Genomic DNA, 21769 nt, shown 5'->3' with positions numbered 1-21769 from the left:
AAACATAATGTCCAAGCAGATGTAAGGATGTCTCTTTTTGCAACTTCTAGTATTGCACGACTAATTCACTTTTGGAAGTATTGCAAGTATTATTGCAATACAGTACTATACTAGAATAGAGTCAGGCACAAAATACAGAGCCAGACCCTTACATCTGTTTAGGGATTTAAATAAACAGCCAAGATAAGGGCTTCAGTTCTACTAGCTTCACAGAAATGATGAAACTGATGCTAGATAAACAACAGCATAGAAGTGAAGCCTCTAACTTACATCACACACATCCCTTGTACATCCTCTCTCCAGTGAAGCTTCTAACTTACATCACACACATCCCTTGTACATCCTCTCTCCAGTGAAGCTTCTAACTTACATCACACACATCCCTTGTACATCCTCTCTCCAGTGAAGCTTCTAACTTACATCACACACATCCCTTGTACATCCTCTCTCCAGTGAAGCTTCTAACTTACATCACACACATCCCTTGTACATCCTCTCTCCAGTGAAGCTTCTAACTTACATCACACACATCCCTTGTACATCCTCTCTCCAGTGAAGCTTCTAACTTACATCACACACATCCCTTGCACATCCTCTCTCTCCAGAGAACCCACCTTGTACACTCATACTCTCAAAAACCACCACAAACATCACAACACAGCCGTTTGCAAATCATACGGACCTTTATTCATTCTCCACCAACCTGGTCAATTCCTTTGTTCACAAAACTGTACAACATAAGTTTTCATCCATCAAAAAAGTATGACATTTCGTTAATTGCACTTTATATACATAAGCAAACTGCACGAGAAAACCACAATGTGAACCGAAGTATTTACCACCGAATGAAATCATTAACAGAAATTTCTATTATTAGAGCGAAAGTCCTTTAGAGTCTATTACTTGGCAAGTCCCAACAAAACAAATAACGGCTTTGCAATCTTTTTGTGTGGACAATGACGACCTATGTATACTTCCCTGTAAGTGTACCATTCAAAGAAAATGAGCCTATTTGCATCCTCACAGTAAGTTTGCACCATATTTGATGACACTAGTGTATTAAACATAATAGGAACTTTATACAAGCTATCCTTCCCGTGGTTACTAGCTTTGTACATAGATAAGTCATCATCATTTTCATAACCAAGACGATAGTATCGAATTACAAAAATCTGGTCCAGTGTCGCCTTACAATGTAGCTGCGTAAAAACAAACTCATGGAAGATACTTAGCAATAGCTACATAGATACTCTATATGTACACTGCATGTTAGATATTGATACGAATACAATATACATGTACGATGCGAAATTAGTGTCAACACAACATCCACTTTTACGAAAAATTTGGCACAGGGTTTTCTGCACTGTTTGTGCCCATGACAACTTGAGCAGAATACGTTTATCTTTACTTTGTTGGGGGAGTAAGGTTCTTATTCTGTCTAAAATACAACATAAAGCATCTAACTTTTCTGCAGCAAGTGTACAAATATGTATGACTATAAGTATAACAATGTACACAACGGCAGCATTTCAGCTTTAGTGCAGCTTAGAATATCACAAAATGGTGTATCTGCTTGAAATATTACATTTAACACCTTACTTTGTTTTCGCAGACGGGTCTAACTTAAAAAACGATCCTGTCTTTGGCTTTTTAGCAGCTTCTGGCTGGGTTGTAGTCTGACCAGTCCTCTTAGGACTGCTACTGGCCCCTATGACAGGTATGGACCGCATTGGGCTGTTACTCCTAAACCGTGCAGGGCTGCTGCTGCCTCCTCCTACTACAGAAATGGCCGATCCCCGCAAGGGGCTGGCACCCCCCACCACTGGGATCTTACTCCCACCCCCAATAGTGCTAATGGCTTGCCCCCTATTCTCCTCTACAGGCTCCACCTTAGGTTTAACCAGGGGTGCCTCCACTGGGTTTGGAGTTACCCTTTCTACTTTTACAACTTTTTCTGTAACACTCTCTTGTCCCTTTACAACTGTTTCCTCTGCTGGAACCGGTTCTTCCTCCACCTCTTTCTTAACAGTTACTGGAGCAGAGGGTTCAGTCTCGACAGGGTTATCAACGACTTCTTGTTTTACAGTTATCTGATCAGGCGTTTGTTCGCTAACATTATCAGGTTGAGATGGCACATTGTCTTCTTCTGGTTCCTTTTTTACAACAATATCCTCTACCTGAGCTGGTGCCGTCCCTTCACACTGATTACCTACTGGTGACTTGGGCTCTTCTTTCACTGTTATGGCCTGTGTCGCTGTTTCAACCTGTTCTGTTTCACCCACTTCCATTTTCTCACTAACTTTCTCTTTAACTTTGATCTGTTCTTTAGACTTCCTTGCTTCCTCGCTCAGGAAAGGGATTTCTTTAATAGTTGAGAGCGGCTGCATTGCTGACGTTGATGGCTTCTCTTCTTCTGCAACTTCCATCGGCTCTTCCTTCACCTGCACTGCTTCCTCTGCGTTAGTTTCCATTTTGATTTGGGCTTCGAGCGGGGATTCCTTAGGTGCGTCAGCAGGGGTTGGGGTCTCCAGGAAACTCTGTTGAGGGGGGGCAAATTGCAGCATGCTTGTACCTCCTTCCTACGCCATAAGCCCACTTCTCGTAGGTTATACCTCGTTACACTTCGTATTATAAACCAGTGAACCGTTTAAGGCGAGGAGTAGGTCAAAGTTTAGAACCTCTGTGTTACTCTCAAAAGCTCTCTTTCTAAACGAGATTGATTTTACTAGTCTGACAGCTTCCAAGTCTAAAACCCCTTTTCAAACTCAGGCGACATTGCGAAATCTGCTCTTGCGAGAGCATACCCCAGTTAGAAGGTAAACCTATTACAATTACCACCCCATCCTCATTTTCACCCAACTCATGCAAGTTCACGCCAGATTGTGCTCTTGCAAGATCAGATTTTGCAATGGCGTTAGAGGTTGGAAAGGGGTCAATTGTTTTTCATCTCCTAACAGACCGAACATGGACTGTCAACCGGATCCCAATAAAACATTCTTTTAAACATTTCCCATAATGTTCTTCATTTGGCAGAAACATCAGTACCCACAGTGTCTACAGATGTACCTGTCTCAGTGGGTCTAGTCTTCCACTTCTGTAAGCTGACAGACACGACACATCCTATTCACTTGTCTACTTTAAACTTCATCGTTCAAACCTTCAGTGTACTACAATATAAACTTGGTGCACTGATGCATGAACTCTAAATTAAGATATCAGAATCGGCTAATTCGGTGTTTCAAGTTTCCTTTTTTTTCCATTAAGGAAGGTTAAGAAATAAAGAACTGAGGTTGTACAGAACATTGATAGTGTAGGACAAAACGTTACCAAATATGAATTTTTGAAGTACATGTATATGGATGACGTCATCACAAATGTCTGAAAAGACCCTTAAACGATTTGTTAAGAAGGCATCATTTAATACTCATCTTCGATGGAGTATGCAAGATCTACTGGTGTCATCTTTACCAAACTTACTATACCACGACACGTGTCAAAGCACCTGTATAGACCCCAGATATACATGTACAATCACAAGAAACATGTTCAACCACGGCTCGGGCATGAACATGGTTTTATTTCAAGTCAGCAAAAAACATGAGACATACCAACACAACGTCGTAACCTGTAACATGGTAGCTTATACTGATGCAAAGAGTGGCAACAGAAGACAAGTCCCTGTAAAATACTGTAACAGGCCAGGGCTTCGAAATACTTTCAGTACCATGGTTGTTTGTTTTTTCCCACCAATTATACACTCTTCTTCAGTTTTCTTCATATAATCAAGTTCTCTTCATAAAGTCAGGTAATGTATTAACGTGATTGCTATAAATTTCTCTAGCATAACTAAATGTTGGCCAAGTTACTGCATTTTTCAAGGATGTTTGTCTCTTAGGAGATATGAACAGAAAGCAACCTAGTCATGCACTGTGGTGCACACTAGTATCATATTGGACAGAGCAACTAAAAAAGAGAAAGGTAGCATGCAATTAATCGTAATAAGAGGGAAAGAAACTGTGCTTCTCGTAGAAATGGAAATCAAGAGAATCTCTCGAAGCTGCATTCCCTTGAGGAAAAATTTACGATCCGTGTTATGATTTCATATTTACAGTGTTATCAGTATCACAAGTACATGCATGTTACTTCAATCCGACGGTGGTGTTAGGGCCTTATGATTGATCCACACTGTATCTGGAACATAAAATGACTTAGCCAGCAGGGGCAGATGGTGTACTTACCTCATCATAATCTTCATAACAACTTGGATGGAACGTCTGCAATGAACAGAAGAAAAAACTGGAGTCAGATTACATGCTGCTATTTTAATAAATTGTAACATTTTCACACATTGCCATGACAAGCAGACTACATTGTTCAGCTCCAGTAGGTTGTTATCCACTGTGTCTACCTTTTCCCTCCCCAATTGAAGTCTGGTATCCATTTACACCTGGTTGGAGTGGGGAAATTTGTCTTACATGCCTTTCCCAACACCACAACGTCTAGCCAGGAACACCAGGAATATTCTTTCACAAGGACACAACGTCTTGACAAGAACACCAGGAATATCAAGTGCCTTTCCCAAGGGCACAACGTCTTGCCAGGAGCACCCGAGGAATCGAACTTAGGATCTCTCAATCTCAACTCTGCTTGTCTAGCCACTCAATGCCACTTTAATTTTGTATTTTGGTGCTATTTGGTATCAAAAGCACTTTATTGTTCTGAAGGAACTCAAAATGAAAATGCCCTTGCCTTTCCGTTGACCCTGACTGCATCTTTCAGGTGCCACGCCTCTTCCTCCTCATCCCAGAACTGCTCAAACGGCTCCTGGCAGATGTCACAGATCTGGCAAACAAGAACCAAAAGATGAGTGACAACAGCTTACTTAACCATTGTCTCTCAATATACATTTATACATGCAAACACTCTCCTGCATCCGTCCTCACATATCAAGTTGATGAGTAAAGCTTTGCCACTAATTCACTTAAAGCAAGCCTTCCATAATTACATGTACCCGAATTTAGCGGCGAAACCTACATTTTTGTATACCTGCTGTTTTACCACCACTCTGCCTTCACATTTGATGTCCATTGCCAATTTCAGACAATTGACATTATTTTGCACATTCTGCCAAATTCTGTGCAAGGTGGAGTGCAAGAATGGGTAAGAATGGGTAAAGACTTTATGGCTGGATTTCAGGCTATTCTGCAATGCAGAACACAAGGAATACAAAAATGTATGTTCTCTAGAACAGAGTGACTCTAAGCCACACAGACTAATGCAAGGTGATCTACTCACGTCATCATTCTCTTCATCTGTGCAGACGGGACAACTGATCATCTCCCCTGGTTCACTGGTAGGGAGGACTGGCTGCTCAAAGAAGGCTGATTCTTGAACTGTGGAAGAACAGCAAATAAAACTTTCATACTGAGTAACCGCTACCTTCATCCCATGTTGTAATTATCTATCAAACATGATACAAAATGATTTTTAAACTGCACGAAATCATGTAAGACATAGACAGTTATATTTAAGTTTGATTAAGGTAGAGCTATGTATAAACCTGTACTTGTATTTGCAATACGTTTGTATATACATGTAGTATAGGACTCCAGCAAGACAGATAATTTTATCTAGTTGGTAAGTCACTGAATATAAAGACTCTTTTTGGTGGAATAAAACACTTGGTTGTGTACAAAGAGTCTTTCTATTCAGTATGTACAATGTATGTTACTATGGGATATCAAAATAAAGAAACAAACTTACCTTCTTCATCATCACCAAGCTCTGCGTAGGCTATCCAGTCCTGCAAGGGTGGCAAGATAAATACATCAACCACTTTTATTCTAAAAACCTGAGATTCTATCAAAGCTAACCACCAGGAACACTTGTTTTCTGCTCGGGTCAGACTGCCATTAGATTAGAACTTCCAGAGAATTGTGTCTAAAAGTTTTCTAAAAGATACTTTCATTTTACTCTACATCTTTTTTCATTTCTGTATCTTTTACTAGTTTTAGCCACGGTGCTTCAACTCAGTGACAATGCAATGCTCGACTGGTTAGTTGAGCCGGATCTTTGCATCTGCTTGGAGAACAGTAAAAGATACACATGTACATCTACTGGTTTTATTTTGCTCAAACTAAAGGATGAGTAAACATCAATACACTCACATCAACTCCGTAGTACCAGTCCCTGTGCGATGCCTTGCCGGTGCCCTCTTTCTCTCTGCGGTTCATGCGGAAGTGCCAGTCCAGATGGTTGGCGTACTTGTCTGTCTCCTCAGGGAGGAACCTGCTGCCACAGGACGAACACTGGATCCCGCAGTACAGGCGGTTGATGACTCCTTTGTGCCGTCTGCAGAGAAAAGACAGGAAATCTAGATTTGTTCTCGGCTGTTCAAAATGCTCTACCTCTGCTCCCGGGTCAGGACACAACTGGATAGTCGTATCACCCTTTCAGATGAGGGAGCTTTACGCGTTAGCCCCAAGAGTCAAACTTCTGCACATAAAGGAACCAAACACACTTATTGAGAAGGGTGCAGGTGTCCCAGTGTGCTTGGCCAAAGCACCAGTCGAAGAAAAGCTGCATTGCACTACCACTAGCTACTCGAAAAAGCATTGTGCTTCACCTTAGTTCAAAATGACCGGGTTTGATCCCAGGGTCAGCCCAGCTTGGACATGTTGTAAAGAATTGCATTCGTCAACTTTGATGGTGACATACAGCCAACTGCCCCATGTATGAGGGCCTTCAAGAACCCAAAAGACTTGTCAAGTAGAGTGAGGGAGACCCAGTTGGCTTGGCTAAATACATAGTGAAGCTGCACTGCACTACTTGTTGATGAAAAATAGTCGTCCTCAGTCTGAGATCGGCAATAAGATTAAAAAACAAGGCTGTTTCATAATGTTTGACCTTTAAGAAGCACTAAAAATAACCTATTTAAGAAGGTCCAAATTTTTACTGAACTTACGTTTTGAGATCTTCAACTCTGAGCGTCAGGGGAGGCACGGTGGTGTCGAGTTTCAGCTCCGCCCTGGGCTCATCTTCCTCCATCCTCTCCTCCAGAGGTACGATGACCCGAGTCACCTCTTCCTTCTTAACTTCCTTCTTCTTCTTCTTCTCCTCCACTTTTGGCTCTTCTTTCTTCTCGTCAACCTTCTTAGTGATGATGCCTGGTGAGGTAATAGACCAACAGTAAACAAACATATCATTTTGTACAAACACAACTGATCAGGATTAAAAGCCGACAAAAACAAATTCCTTCTTTAATCTGATCTGCAGGCATTATTCATGATCCTCTCACACATCCGTTCTGTAGATCACTTACCGCCAAAGTTAAGTTCAGTGAAAAAGTCCATTTTCCTTACACCTTTTTGTTACGGTGAAGATAGTGAATTACAGCATTTAACCTTTAATCTTAGATGTAATAGTATATCTATTTGTTACGGTGAAGATAAGTGAATACAGCATTTTACCTTTAATCTTAGATGCAATAGTATATCTACTGCATTTAGCCTATGTGGGTTACATGCAAATAAAGACCATTCAATAAACACACCTGTCATTAGCAGCTTCTCGAACAGTTCATTGACGTCCAGTTTGGCTGGCTGTAGAGCGGGAACAGGGGGTGGTGGTGCCATCCCTCTGAACTGCATGGGTGGACGATGGTCAGGGATCCCAGGCATGGGCCCCATGCTCATGTGTGAGGGTCCCGGCATCGGCTGCATGGGACGGTTCTGCATGGGCTGCCCTGCCATCCCCATGGCAAGCTGCATTGTCGTCGCCACCCCCATCACCATGTTGCCGAAGAGAGCCGGGTTAGCGGGACCGGGTCCTGCGAACGGCATCCCTCCCATCGGCCCGGACATGATTGGTCCAGGTCCAGACATCATGGGCCCGGGGGCTGATGACACCAGTCCTGGCTGCATCATCCCAAACTGCCCGGGTCTCTGCATGGGGCCATCCATTCTGAACCCGGGGCCTGGCATCATGTGTCCTGGGCCGTCCATTCGGTGTCTAGGTCCGGGACCAGGTCCATCCATTCTAGGTCCTCCATCCATTCTAGGCCCTCCACCATCCATTCTAGGTCCAGGACCATCCATTCTTTGTCCAGGTCCATCCATTCTAGGTCCTGCTCCGTCCATTCTTATACCAGGTCCTTCCATTCTTTGTCCAGGTCCAGGTCCTTCCATTCTTTGTCCAGGTCCATCCATTCTAGGACCAGGTCCAGGACCATCCATTCTAGGCCCTGGACCAGGCCCATCCATTCTAGGACCTCCCATCCTAGCTCCAGACAGCCCAGGGATCAGTGGCATCGGCACCTCTTCCTGCTCTCCTGGAGCTGGGGGTGGGGGGCCCATCCGGCCGCCCTCCACCCATATGGTCATGGCCTCCTCCCACATGCGGTGCTCTTCATCTAGCTTCTTCCTCTCCTCTTCAGAGAGAACGTTCTTCGGAGGGAGGGGCGGTAGAGGCTCAAGAGGAGCCTGGCCCTTGCGTCCACCCTTCTCCCACCTATCCATGTCTTGTTCCCACATGCGATGCCTTTCCGGAAACGTCTTGAGGGAGTTATCAGGTTGTTGTTGGTCTGGAGCAGGCGGGCGCCGGGGCTCTGCCGGGGGGACTCCCCTCCTGCCGTCCATCTCCCACCTCTGCATGTCCTCCTTCCACCGACGATGCTGGGCCTCCCACTCGATGAGCGCCACGTTGGCCTGGGGAAGACGAAGGACGGGTTTGGTTGGCGGCGTTCCTCGCTTGCCACCGTCCTCCCATCTCCTCATGTCTTCCTCCCACTGACGACAGTTGGACTCCCACTCCCTCAGAGCGACCTCACGACGCTGTTCCTCTTCCCCTCGTTGTGGCTGCGGTTCAGGGGGAGGCATTCCTCTCCTGCCGTCAGCTTCCCATCTTCTCATGTCCTCCTGCCATTGACGGTGCCTTTGCTCCCATTCTCTTTGAGCGGGGCCTTGCTGGCCTTGGTTAGAAGGACGCATGGGTTCGATGGGCGGCATGCCTCTTCTCCCATCCAGTTCCCATCTCTTTATATCGTCTTGCCACTTGCGGTGATCTTCCTCCCACTGGGCATTACGATTCTGGGCACCTGGCGATTGCACACGAGGAGGTACAGGCTCTGTGGGAGGAGCCCCCCTCCTCCCGTTAGCCTCCCATCTGCGCATCTCTTCTTCCCACTGGCGCCGCTTCTCCTCAAACTCTCTCCACTCCAGCTCAGGCTTCTGCTGGTGCTGGGGCACTCCAGGCATCTGCATGACTGGCTCCTGTGGGGGGATCCCTCTCCTGCCATCTGCCTCCCACCTCTTCATGTCCTGTTCCCACCTCCCGTGGTCCTCCTCCCACTGTCTGCGGGCGGCATCATTGATCTCCAGTGCCTGGGAAAGCAGGTGGTAGGGAGGGGAGGGGGGCGGCCCTTGCCTGCCACCTTGTTCCCAACCTCGCATCTGGTCCTGCCAGTGTTGGCAGTCGAGTTTCCACTGTTTGCGAGCGACTTCCGGCATTTCTGGTCCCAGGGGAGGGGGCAGATCCATGTGTGACGGTGGAGGGGGCACCCTCCTTCCATTCTCCTCCCATTTCTTCAGCTCTGTCTCGAACCTGCGGCGGCTCTCGTGCCATCTTCTGTGCTCTGCTTCCAGTTCGGCTTTGTCAAACTGAGGTGGCGGTAGAGGCTCTTGTGGGGGCTGCCCTTTTCTGCCATCCTGCTCCCACCTGCGCATGTCTTCTTGCCATCTGCGATGGTCGTCTTGCCACCTTTCGTCTGGTCTATCAAACTGGCCTCTCCTTCCGTCATGCTCCCTTCTACGACGGTCCTCCAACCTTTGATTCGGCTGATCGAACTGAGCAGGCCGCAGAGGCTCTTGTGGTGGCGTCCCCTTTCGTCCCCCTTGCTCCCATCTACGCATGTCTTCTTGCCACCTGCGATGATCCTCCTCAAAAGCCCTAGACGGTCTGTCGAACTGACCCTCAGGTGGGAACCCTTGCCTCTCCATGAAGACAACAGGTGTTGATGTGGGAAGGCTCGGCTCTTTAGGACGAAGAGGGGGTGCTCCTCTCCTGCCGTTCTTCTCCCACATCGCCATGTCAGCATCCCACTTTCTTAGCTCCTCTTCAAACCTCTGTCGGTCCTCCTCCCACCTTCTGTCCACAGGAAGGCCGCGATGCTCTGGTTCCTGGGGTCGCTGCGGAGGCGGCCCGGTCTCAAACTTCTTCCAATGCTCCATCTTCTGCTCCCAGATGCTGAGTTCCTTCAGAAACTTTGCCCTCTCCCCTTCCCACTGCCGGCGATCGTTCTCGAGCCTGTCCAACAGCTCAGGACCCAGGGGCAGACTCTCCTGCGGAGCAGGGGGAGGAGGGCCCTTCATTCCGTCACTCTCCCAACGACGGATGTCGTCCTGCCACCTCCCGTACTCCTCCTCCTTCTTCGGATCGAACTCCTGTTTGCCTTTGCCGTACATCTCGTGCGGAGCCAGCGGGCGAGCGCCTTGTCTCCCGCTGTCCTCCCACTTCTTGATCTCCTCCTCCCACTTGCTGTACTCCATGTTCCACTGCTTGCAGACCTCGTCGTCAAACTTCTTCCACTCGTCCCACCTCCTCCTGTCCTCCTCACCCCTGAAGTCATCTCTCGCTCCTCTGTCTTCCATCCTCCGGAGTCGCGGGTCCTCTCGCCTCCCGTCATCTGGAGGCCTCGGAGAGTTGTCCTGCTGTCCCAAGTACGGCAGCAGCGCTCTTCGGTGCATTCCTTCCAGCCCGGGTGAATCTCTGTCCCTTCCTCTCCCGCGTCCTGATGCTCCTTGACGCTCATCAACATCCATGGGGAAGTCCCTGAATGAATAATCCTGTCCCCATCCCCTCTCTTCGAAGTACAAAGATGTCTTCCTTAGCTTGCTCTTGTGTTCCAGGTATGACTTTCTTTCCTCAAGCTTCTTCTTGTGTTCTAAGTAGGCCTGCTGCGCCTGTTCGCTGGCTGCATCTTTCTCTTCCTTCACGGGAAACTGGAAGTCTCGCTCACTGGGGTGGCTCTTCTTGTACTCTGCCCAGGGGGACTTCGCTTCAACAGAGGGCTGACGCTTCAGCTCTGCCCAGGGCGATGGTGGGGTGGGGAGGAGCCCCCTTCCCCTGCCTCTTGCCATACGCCCTCCTCTTACACCGTCTTCTCTCCTCTCCACTCTGCTCACCTAAACAATCAGAGGAGTATATTTGTAGACTTGTACAAACTATATTTTTCTGTTGTAAAAACAATGTTTTCCTAGTTTATCCACTTAAACACTAGAGGCAAATTCATATTTCCAATGCTGCTAGAAAAACCTTCCGTCGCAAAACAAACCTGTTAGTGTTTCTTCATTTCTACTATAAATTAAAAAATTAGAAGTTGAATTCATTTAATTTTAGCTAGTGTACAATGGATCTGTGAACTTTCAACATGTTTTGTTGTGACCTGCACTTAGCCCCATGTGGTAAAAATGTGCATTAAAGGTCTCCATTCATTCAATGAAAAACACATTATGAAATCTTCAAGAAAGGTCTTTTGGCCTGGGAATTGAATATAAGTTGATCACATCAACGATACTGCTATAAATTCATTTATTTCTGCGGGTACCTCATTTCACAGTAGAAGGGGAAGACGTTTTTGCAGTGCCACAAATTCAGGGTGTAAAGGTCACAGCGAAAATAAAACCAACATGATCAATTTCAAGATTTATACTATGCATTTCCCTTACATGTCCTGCATTGAAAAACACGTGACAAAATCCTTGAGAAAGGCCTAGAGGCCTAGGAATGGAACACAAATTGATCACAAATTTGTATCTATTTTGTATCAATATGTATTGATTGTTGTTGTTGTGTTACCTTGTTATATTTTCCTTATGGCGGCCTTGAAAAGGTGAACGTTACCAAGGAACACTTGTTCCACTATGCCTTCCACTTTGTTGGAAGAACCTAAATAGATAAATAAACAGAAAGATCACATCAATGATACGTACCTTTCCGTCCTGTTGCTGCATCTGCTCCTGTCTCTGCCTCTGCAGCTCATACAGCACGTGCAGCTGTTTCAGCATCTCCTGGTACTGCTGGTTGGTCAGCTCACCCGTACGGAACTGCTCCTCGGCCTGAAGGGGAAATATACACAGCTGTGAGTGGTACTGAAGGGATGTCCCTGTAGCTCAACTGGTAGCAGCCTCACGGTTAGGCTCCTGGTTCCAATTGGTTGGTAACTGGGAGACCCCGGCTGGGTAAGGGACATCTAGCAAATGATACTGTACATTACATTCTAGTCAAATGCAATGTTCACAGTGGAACGGCAAAAAGATCCCTCCAAACTGCCATACATGCATTCCCATATACATTGTAAGCAGCGACACCTGTGCTGCAGTGGAATGTGAACCAGTCAGAATTGCCCTGAGGAAGGCGACAGATAGTCACCGCAACGTTGGTTGAATAAATCACTTAGTTGTGTACAAAGAGTCTTTTACTCAGTGATCACCAATCTGATAAAACTATTCACGGATGCCATGCATGTACCTACCTGTAAGATGGGTAGGAACAATGTAAGGACCGAGGAGTAAAAGAGAACTCACCTGTCTCAAGATCTGCTGCTGCTTCTCCAGAGTGAGCTCTTTGGGGATTTTAAGATCTGGATCGATGCTGATCCTCCTCGTAGGTGTTCCAGCAGGTTTCCTGGGGATTCTGGGCAGCGAACTGATGGAGGGTCGTCTGGCACGAGGTTCCTGCCTCACGTTAGCTTGCAGAGGTAATGGCCAGGCTCTCCTGAGGTAAGAGAAAGCTTCCTGTTACATCAACTCGGTGTTCTAGATGCCATAATTTGAGTGTAGGGGCCCCCTAGCTATGATATGGACCCCTATGCTGTGATCAAGGCCCCTTTGCTGTCTTTCAACCAGCAAAGGGGCGTTGCGGGAGGTGGTGTCTTAGGAGGCTATGAAATTCTAACATTTTTACGAGGATGTAAGACCCCTAGTGTGCACTCGTCTTTGGCACACAAAGTCTGCCTTCAGTACCTGACCCCAATGCTGTGAAAAAATTCTGGTGAGAACCATGTACTGGTATCATACTACATCACAATACAAGATGTTGTACCCAAACTACACAACTGTCACAAAATTCAAATGCACTTGCTGCATTTACTGTTGTATCAACAGAAACTTTGTGCCCATACCTTGGAAAGTCCCTGTCAGTGGAGCGGAATCTCTTGGGGGCTGGTTCTTGTTCCGAGTCCGATTCTGGTTCCGGTGAAAATTTGGGACTGCCCATGTTATACTCTAGACTTTGTTCATATTTGTTTCCTGCTTTTGTTTCCTGCGGCTCCTTCTTGATCTTACTTTTGTTTTCTTTCTCCATGCTCCGCTTTGTACCAGTCTTGGACTTGTTGTTGTCGCTGGTCTTTGCCTTGGCTTTGTCGTCTTTGTCCTTAGAAGACTCGTGGGCTGTCCTGCTGGATCTAGGTGGTGTCCTATCCTGTCTTCCGGACCGACTTGATCGACGCTCCTTGGGTGATATTGACCGACTACTGTGCCTTCTAACTGGGGAGCGCGACCTTGACTTTGCCCGGGGAGAATGGGAGCTACTTTTCGAGATTGACCTCCTACGAGTAGAGTGCTCCGGAGATGACCTTGACCCCCGCCTACTACTTGAGCTGTTACTCCTGGACTTCTCGTTTCTTGAGGACTTTTGCTCCACCTTTTTATCCTTAGAGTCCCTGCTGGACTTGCTGTCTTTCTCGTCTTTGTTATCTTCCTCACTTCTGCGGGTTCTGTAATTTCGCTTTCCTCGAGTGCTTTTTGGATCAGCTTTCTTTTCCTCTTTCTTTTTGTCGTCTTTCTTTTCAGTTTTTGCAGCAGGCTTGCTCTTGGAATCGTCCTTCTTGCTTTTGTCTTTGTTGTCCTTAGATTTTGTATCTTTCCCCTTCTGATCTTTCGCACTAGTGGAACTCTTCTTTGGTGATGCAACTTTAGCCTCAGTCTTGGTTTTGGCCTTCTCCTGAGGTTTCTGAACTTTCTGTTGAGATGACTTCTTCTCTGTGACGTTACTGCTGCTTGTTTCAACCTGTGCTACAGGTATGGGCACAGTTATGGGCTCCCCACCACGCTTCTGTTGGGTAGCTGATATTCTTTCTGCTAAAGGACCTGCACCCCCCACCAGAATATGTTGCGTGGGGGACTGCGTTCCGGAGGCTAACCAGGACTGTGCGGCCATAGAAGTGCTGGGGAAAGCCCCCGTGTTGTATTGTGGCATTGTTGGCGCTGGCTGACTGGCAGCGGATGCCGGCTGTCTGGCTAGCCGGGGATCTCGGCTGGATAGCCGGGGATCCCTCGCTGACGACACAGGGACTGAGGTAGTTGGCTGGGAGGGGGCAACCTGTGAGAAGCTTGACAATGGCACAGCAGGCTGGGAAGGTACCTGGAAGAGAACAGAACAACATTTCAGTACATTTAGTTACCAACATTCTTAGCAATGTTAAACAAGTGCTACAAAGATGAAGTTAGAATTTGTCATTCTCAGTTACCAGGCCCATATCAGTTAAACTGTTTTGTTTCCACAAATTAATCTCTTTCAGTAAACCTTTTGTTTCCAATGAAACTATTTTGCAACGGTAACATTATGCTACTCTCTTCACAACGGCTGGCCTATCAATATGTACCATAAGGACTCTCTTGCACGTGAGGCCGTTCATACGATACTGCTCCTATGTTACTACACTGCAGTGTACTTACTTACACTAGGAACATTTATAGCTTACTTGTTGAAACAAAGATGTACTGCTGCATGGTATGGTTGTCGAGCAGAGCACAATCTGGAGGCTTTTAGCCTTATTAGGGGCAGTGGCATATCCAGCAAGTGATACACCCTCTTACACCGTTTAAATAAGGATTCTCTTAAACAGGGATTCACCCAGGCACAGAATTGAGGTGCTAGACTCAGCCCTGTTAGCTAGATTTGGACCGTACCAGGATTCACGAATAGGCATAAAGCCCTTGGCTGAATGCTGATTCGCAAATCCTGGTATGAACGGGGTCTAAGATTTCCTAAAACCATGTAATATTTTGTTGTAAAAAAAAGAGGTGAATAGCAGACCTGTGGACGAGTGTGTAGAGTCTTGGTTTGGTCCTCTAGCTTGGCCCTGGTCTGTAGGAGCTCCATCTCAAGCCTGGCCTGCTGCATCTTCAGGAGTTCCTGCTGCTTGGCGATCAGCTGGGAGCGCAGCAGCTGCTCTTGTTGCTCCTGGAGCTGCTGCTGCATGGCAGCGGTGTCAGACTCTTGCTGCAGTGGGACAGGGAGAACACCTCTAGACCCAACCCTCAGCAGCACTGTATACAAACTATCTAAAGCCCCCATCACACATAGACGTAGCCTGGTATCCAAACCTATCATAGCTCCCGAGTCAAATAGAGGAGACTAGGGAGCTATAATTGGTTTGAATACCAGTCTAACATTGACGACCCCAGCCTCCTGACCTTCTCCAGGCCATGGTTGGGAGTTAGTCGTGAGCAAGGTTATCTGTGGTTGGGAGTTGGTCAGGAAGGTCTTAATAGCTGGCCGTCAGAGCCAGCTGAGTATGAATTTTGACAAATCAAACTCAGGAAAGTCACTATCTTCGGATGTAATCAGAGGAGCGAACTGCAGCTAGAATAGGATGGATTTCAGGCTACACCCAACCCAGCGCTAACCATGCTTGGGGAGCAGTCAGGAGCTAAGTTGTGTGGAGGGCCTGAATGTGTGACAGGGGCTTATTTTACATACCATTAACAACTTAAAACATGTGCATCCCATGGATCATATGCCAGCACTGTTTCTTTTGAGAGCTGGCCTTGTTATGATTTAATAAAGGTTTCCGTGTCAAGGCTGCACTTTTGATGGGTGGGAGGAAGTATATGCTACAAGATGAATGCTGAACCACGAAGCTGACCAGCAAACCTTGATAGAAATTCAACACATCCTTTCAACATTGCTCACTCACAGAAAAGCCCACACTATTACAACATATTACCTTTAACTGTTTCAATAAGAGGTGTTTTGCAATGTGAGAAACTTACATGTCTTCTTGAGTGTACCAGGAATTATGCAGTGAGTGAGCAAAGCTGAGTTTCCTGAGTAGTGTGTTTGATGGATGTGCAGACTTTTGTAGTTTTGAACAGAAAGTGTCTTCAGTGAAAGGGCTAGTTTTGATAAGGGGATAGTGTGTGAAAATTGTTTATGTTAGTGGATGGGACAAGCTCTTGAGGTAGAGTACATGTCATCCTTGAGGAGAGGATGTAGTTTCTGACTTGTGCAGTAGGACAAGATGGAGGAAGGAGGATTCAGTGAACTGGCTTGGTAATGGTATTGCAGATTCGGAGGAACCGAGTTTGTTAAGGGGCAGTGTGCAGACAAAACTTCAGTGAATGTGTCAGCTTCTACGGCCCCCTTTCCACTACACCGTAATTGCTAAAGGACCGTTGAGGAACCAAAGTGAGATTTGTCTGACCCTTGATTACATACTTGGAATATGATGCAAGATGGCAAAATATAATTTTAAAAAACATTAAAAAATTTTTTCATCGCCTATGAAATTCGTTGAGAGATCCATCAAAGTCGCTCATCGGTCACAGCCTCCAGCAGAAAGGGGACATAGAGCAGACGAGGCCTCGAAGGAAGTGCATGGATGACCTCAGAATGTGCTGAGTTCCTATCAAGGCTTGGCCTGGGCTATGTTCAACTCCTCATCCTACCATCAGGGTACAGTGCTCCATTTGTTCATGGGGAGCATTCACAAGAGCAGCTTTTTTTCTCAAAATAGAAGGGTCATTGACATGTTTAATACTTCATCATTAAAATGGAGGTGAAGGGCTCAAACCAGTTTTTTTTATCGGCCCATTTTGGTGAAAAAGAAAACATCTCCTTTTATCATGTTCGCCTTTTTGGGAGCAACTGATGGCCTAAAAAAACTTGGGACACATGCACTCCATAATGAAGAATTTACAAACACAAAGCTGTGAATCATTCAATGAAGCTGCATTTCCCTGTACTAGATGTTCGACAAGGAAATGCAGCATAGAAGTACACAGTCAAACTACACATCTTCAGAATTTGAAACTTTGACAATACAGAGAACGGATGCTCTTTAACATACCTTCTTGAGAAATTTTGGGTTGACATGTATACTTGTGGACACTTGCATCTCTGCTGGCAATGGTTTTACGGGCCAGGCAGGGTCAATACCTTGCACACGACTGTCTAACGCATACAACTTCTTGGCAGTGAAGATAGTGTCCCAAGTTGAGCGCAACTTATACAAGGACATTCGTGTTTTCTCATCAACCTAAAACAGGAGAGAAACTTAAGTTTCAGGCTTCATACTAAAAACAAAGATGACAGTACAGAATGTGACTGGTCATAACATAAACCTACAACTGTACAAACTGTACCATTCTTTTTCTATCTGGCAACTACTGCATTCCACTAAGATGTGAACTGCTTCAGTAAATAAAACAGAGCAGCCCCTAGGTCTTCATCCAGGCATCTTCTGCAGCTTGCTTGTTGAAACCATTCTCCAGAGTCAGCACATTTTATACTATCGTCATCTCATCCCTGGTACATGCAATATGAAAGACAGCACAATCCCAGCTAGCCTAACAGTGTATAGCGGCTAACTTGAATCAAAGTAATCTTTTAAAAATAATTCCTGAGACTGTACAGAACATCACATTCAATTTTGATACAAGCAATTGCAGTCTCTGAAAGATCTATTCCTGTATGTCTGCAAACTTTTTTCTTGTTTGTACATTAACTGTGCTTTCTCAGTCTCCTTGATGAACCTCACTTTTCTCTTCATGTATCAAAATTTCATTACTTAAACATAAGTCAGTAAGTTGGATTTCAAATTCTTCACGTTTAGCAACTCAAGTCAATCACAAGTGTTGAAACACACACACAGAAAAAACATCTAACAGGATCATATGAAAGATACAACGATAAATCAATCATTTTGTAACAAAACACAGTAATGCCTGTCCATCATTTGAAAATACGAGTACACATCCTGACCTGCTCAAAGATATTACTAAATGTTGAAACGATATTCTGGGAGAAGAGGGAGCAGTAGTCGCCGCCAACGTTCTTAACAATGGAATCCATCAGGTACATTACTGGCAGCTTCTCGGACGATGTGGCCTACATTCAGAGAAACGATAAGATCACAGGCATGTTAAAGAGTAAAAATGCAATACAACACAAATAGCATTTGAAATGATGACATTATAAGAGATTTTAGAATAGACTAACAAAATTCACATTTTGGTCAGTTACGTTTCATTTCGCTTGCCATACAGCATCGCAAAGTTTAAAACTAATGCTTTTGCATTCCAATATACCCGCATACTAAATAGTTGGTATGAATCAGGTGGATTGCAGTCACAACTGCATTCAGGGTTTACAACATCCTGCCATAGTGTTTTAATGTTTGAAGTAAATTAAAGGCTTCACGAGGGGGGTGCTCTAGTTGATAACTTTCGTTGTGTATGTCAGTGTCCGAAGAATGGATTACATGAGAAAAGAGAAAGCTTGACTAGTCGGGGTCAGGCCATCCATTATAATCTTAGAACCCAAGCACTTTACCATGAAACCTTATAGTGTGGTTGGCGTGTGATGCATGCTTTTATTTTGTTAGTTTTTAAGAATCAACTCCCATAGCATGACAGGCCCAGGGAACAACAGATGATGAACTCGACTGAGTAGCGTGCTGTCGATGACAGATACCATATAGATGGAATGAAACATGGAATGGAAAAAAGATTTAACAGTGCAAAATAGTATTTGTCCTAAAACCAATCAACTAAAAAACGGCTTCATCATTTTAATTGATGAATAGTTGAAATGCCATTTTTCTGTCCTTGTATCCAAACCTACTCAGTGGCTAAAATAGGTTTGGATACCAGGCTACCATTTTGCGTTCTGCTGTAAAAGTCTTGTTTACAAAATGTTTTCCACAGATTACTCTGGGTTGAAGTGACTTTAAACGGGCATTACTTTAAGCCGGCGTCACAATTCATGTGAGCGTCGGTCGAATTTGTAGATCGCCCGAAGCTCGCCGAATCGCATAATCGCCCGAGCGTCGACCGTATTTTTCAATGATAATCTCGGGCGACGTCCGACGAACACAAAACTAAAAAATCCCCCATGAGATGGTACCATCTCTTGGACATGGACGAAGTTAGAATCGACTAACTTGGTAAAAGGCCAATATTTGGATCAACTTTGATTTCTAAAAATCGCCCGAAGCCCGCGTAATCGACAGGACGTCGGTCGTACTTCGGCCGAAAATGCACATTTGAAGCTCGCCAACACGTCGGCCGAGCTGAGTTTCTTATTTGTGACGGGGGCTTTACCAGCTATGATAGTACATACCGTTCAGGCACGTTTGCAATTCTCTGACAAGTATGTTTTACGACGAGATAATAACCTCTGCATACTACTGAAATATTGATCGCATACCAGCAAGTTTTCATGGTTGTCACGTTGTCTCCCAATCTGACCTTTATACACTGAGACAATATACAGGTAAATACCTCGAGGCTATTCACTGAAAAGTAGATTGTCTACACTTTAAGCACATGTCCCAGAGTCGATTTCCTGACTTAAGTTGCCTGATTACGAGTGAAATCAGCAGTATGACATACAGTTATGCAGCAATCATTCAACTGTTTCAACAAATAAACATCAGCACTTTATTCCTTTTGTGTGCTTGTTCCAATAGAAATGGACCTTGGCTATATAAAAAAACTGACATCACAATGTAATCCATCCACTCTTTTCTTTTTTTTCTTCACCATACTTCAGTCTTTCATACTGGCCATTCAACAGGAGTAACATACTCAAATGCACATTATCGACAGTTTCACTCACACACACCTCAGCTTTACAATGTAACCATGATATTAAAAATGACACCTGAACACACGGAATTGTTTAAGTTAGAGTGAACAAGAACAAAAACAGCGCTTTGGATTTCTTCTTGATTTCTCTGCAAATGGAGACCACAGAAATTATTCCTATGAGTCTGACAGTATGAGATGTACACAAAACAGCTGTTGCGCCATCTTTTGGTTATCAGTGCCGCAGCGACCTTGATCAGCATACCCTTCCTCCGCATTGGAATGGTTCTCTGCACAGCATGATGCACTTCTATTCAGTTCAGCACTTCAGCGCATAGTTCATCCCTGAGCTCAGGACGTTTGAGCTTCCATAGTCTGCATTATTTACAATGTCATAATTTGATGATGAAACAGGTTTAGCTTCTACCGTATGAACAATATGGTGTTGTGAACTCTTTGTATTCCCGACCGTACTTATCAGTGCAGATGTTGCTTTTATCAGATAATTCAACAAGTCACAAAATGACATAATCATAAATACTAGTTCTTATATATACCTTGACCTATTAGCTGTAGTGTAAATGCATCTATGTGATGCTTTTTTCACGGAGGCTTGCATATCCATATGGGTAACTTCTCGACAGCTATCAACAGACTGAGAGCATAATACATACTGACATACCTTCCAATGACAGTTATTATCGTAATATTTCTACTTTACCAGTAAAAAATAAACTGATGCCTTAAAGTTTCACCAGAACGAGTTACACCAAATCATGCTGCTGGCATGAGTCAGCATATGTGAAATTTATGATACTCAAGCATGCAGCATATGGGCTTTACTAGTAACTGTATGGACTTCACTGGGTGTCACTTAAAGTTATATATGGCAGCCACACATGTACATCGTATTCCTTTATTGTTGGTGGAGCGCACAAAATATTCTGGGTCACACACACAACTTACACTTACACGTCTTATGTGGCCTGCTATCTGAGAAGCGTCTCAAGCTCTTTATGTGGTCTATCCACCCAAGGCCATCTGCTAGCCGTGACGATTCTTGGATGGCGTACTTTGCTATAGTTTTTTTTTCTTTAATGATCTTTCAACGCCTCTTATATGAGGGCTAAGTAAAATACTTTACTTCGTAAGCAAATATACGCCCTCCAAATATAGTGGTCACGGTAGACCATATGCCAGTTTCACACGATCAAAATTATTGAACAGTTTGTATTTATACATCCACAAATTTCGGTTTGGCTAAGCTAGAACATGTCAACATTGAAAATTTGCGGTAAATTATGGTACAGGGTGTGTAAAACTGACGCACGATGGCCTTGAATAGATGTACCGAAAGTTGAAAACGTGCAGGAACACAAAGGCACGCACTAGGTTCCTGATTTTTCTTTCTCTAAATCGCGTCTATCGTCGGGAATGTAGCACACAAAACGCACATATTCGCCCGCAAAATATACAAACATCTATTAAACATTGTGATTATCATTCACTACTGTAATAAACTAGGGTAAAACCTTGTTCAACTGTGCCTCTATTAGCCTGACAATGTGTGGCCCATATTTCACGTTTTCCTCGGCCAGCATCGTCAGCATGTTGATGTGCGGCTTGCTGTTGAAAGTCAGGTCGGCCAGGGACGACTCGTACTCTTCAACCACTGCGTCCGCCATCTTCGGGTGCTGTACACTATAATCTAACTATTCTGACAACTATCAAACGGTTTTGACCGGCTTTAGATGGAAAACGAGGGGAAAATCTGTGCAAGACCTCCCCTCTACCCTTCTCAAGATGGCGTCTTGGAACCGGTCTACGCGCACGTCGAACAGGCTGGCTTATCCAATTCTTTCGCACGCGCTGATTGGTGGATAAGCCAACATCTTGGC

The 21769-nt window shown here is 45.0% G+C and overlaps 1 protein-coding gene across 2 annotated transcripts; it reads right to left on the bottom strand.

Annotated features, from left to right (window-relative positions):
* Positions 1 to 664: 664 nt before the first annotated feature.
* Positions 665 to 21722, bottom strand: LOC136436321 (trichohyalin-like). 2 transcript variants are annotated; one of them, XM_066430184.1, is made up of 15 exons: positions 21404 to 21720; positions 18046 to 18171; positions 17132 to 17320; positions 15097 to 15282; positions 13181 to 14421; positions 12585 to 12774; positions 11991 to 12116; positions 7556 to 11183; positions 6968 to 7169; positions 6171 to 6354; positions 5767 to 5806; positions 5299 to 5396; positions 4753 to 4845; positions 4242 to 4277; positions 665 to 2540 (listed from the first exon to the last, which is right to left on the bottom strand). In XM_066430184.1, exons 1-15 carry the CDS (start codon positions 21554 to 21556, stop codon positions 1599 to 1601), a joined length of 7434 nt encoding a protein of 2477 aa, XP_066286281.1. In that variant the 5' UTR covers positions 21557 to 21720; the 3' UTR covers positions 665 to 1598. The 2 variants fall into 2 exon arrangements, with proteins under 2 accessions (XP_066286281.1, XP_066286282.1); XM_066430185.1 differs by lacking the exon at positions 665 to 2540 and adding an exon at positions 3530 to 3966 and having other exon boundaries at positions 21404 to 21722.
* Positions 21723 to 21769: the final 47 nt, after the last annotated feature.

This window comes from Branchiostoma lanceolatum, chromosome 6, assembly GCF_035083965.1.
Source record: "Branchiostoma lanceolatum isolate klBraLanc5 chromosome 6, klBraLanc5.hap2, whole genome shotgun sequence".
NCBI classification, from domain to species: domain Eukaryota; kingdom Metazoa; phylum Chordata; class Leptocardii; order Amphioxiformes; family Branchiostomatidae; genus Branchiostoma; species Branchiostoma lanceolatum.
This window is presented reverse-complemented; position numbering and strand designations above follow the sequence as displayed.

Bases quoted from the DNA above. Each gene is read 5' to 3' on its own strand.
- LOC136436321 (XM_066430184.1), bottom strand. From the start codon at position 21,556: ATGGCGGACGCAGTGGTTGAAGAGTACGAGTCGTCCCTGGCCGACCTG. The intron at 18,172-21,403 runs GTTTTACCCTAG...CTCTGAATGTAG, and splicing joins TAGAGGCACAGTTGAACAAG to GCCACATCGTCCGAGAAGCT. The intron at 6,355-6,967 runs GTAAGTTCAGTA...TTTTCTCTGCAG, and splicing joins AGAGTTGAAGATCTCAAAAC to ACGGCACAAAGGAGTCATCA.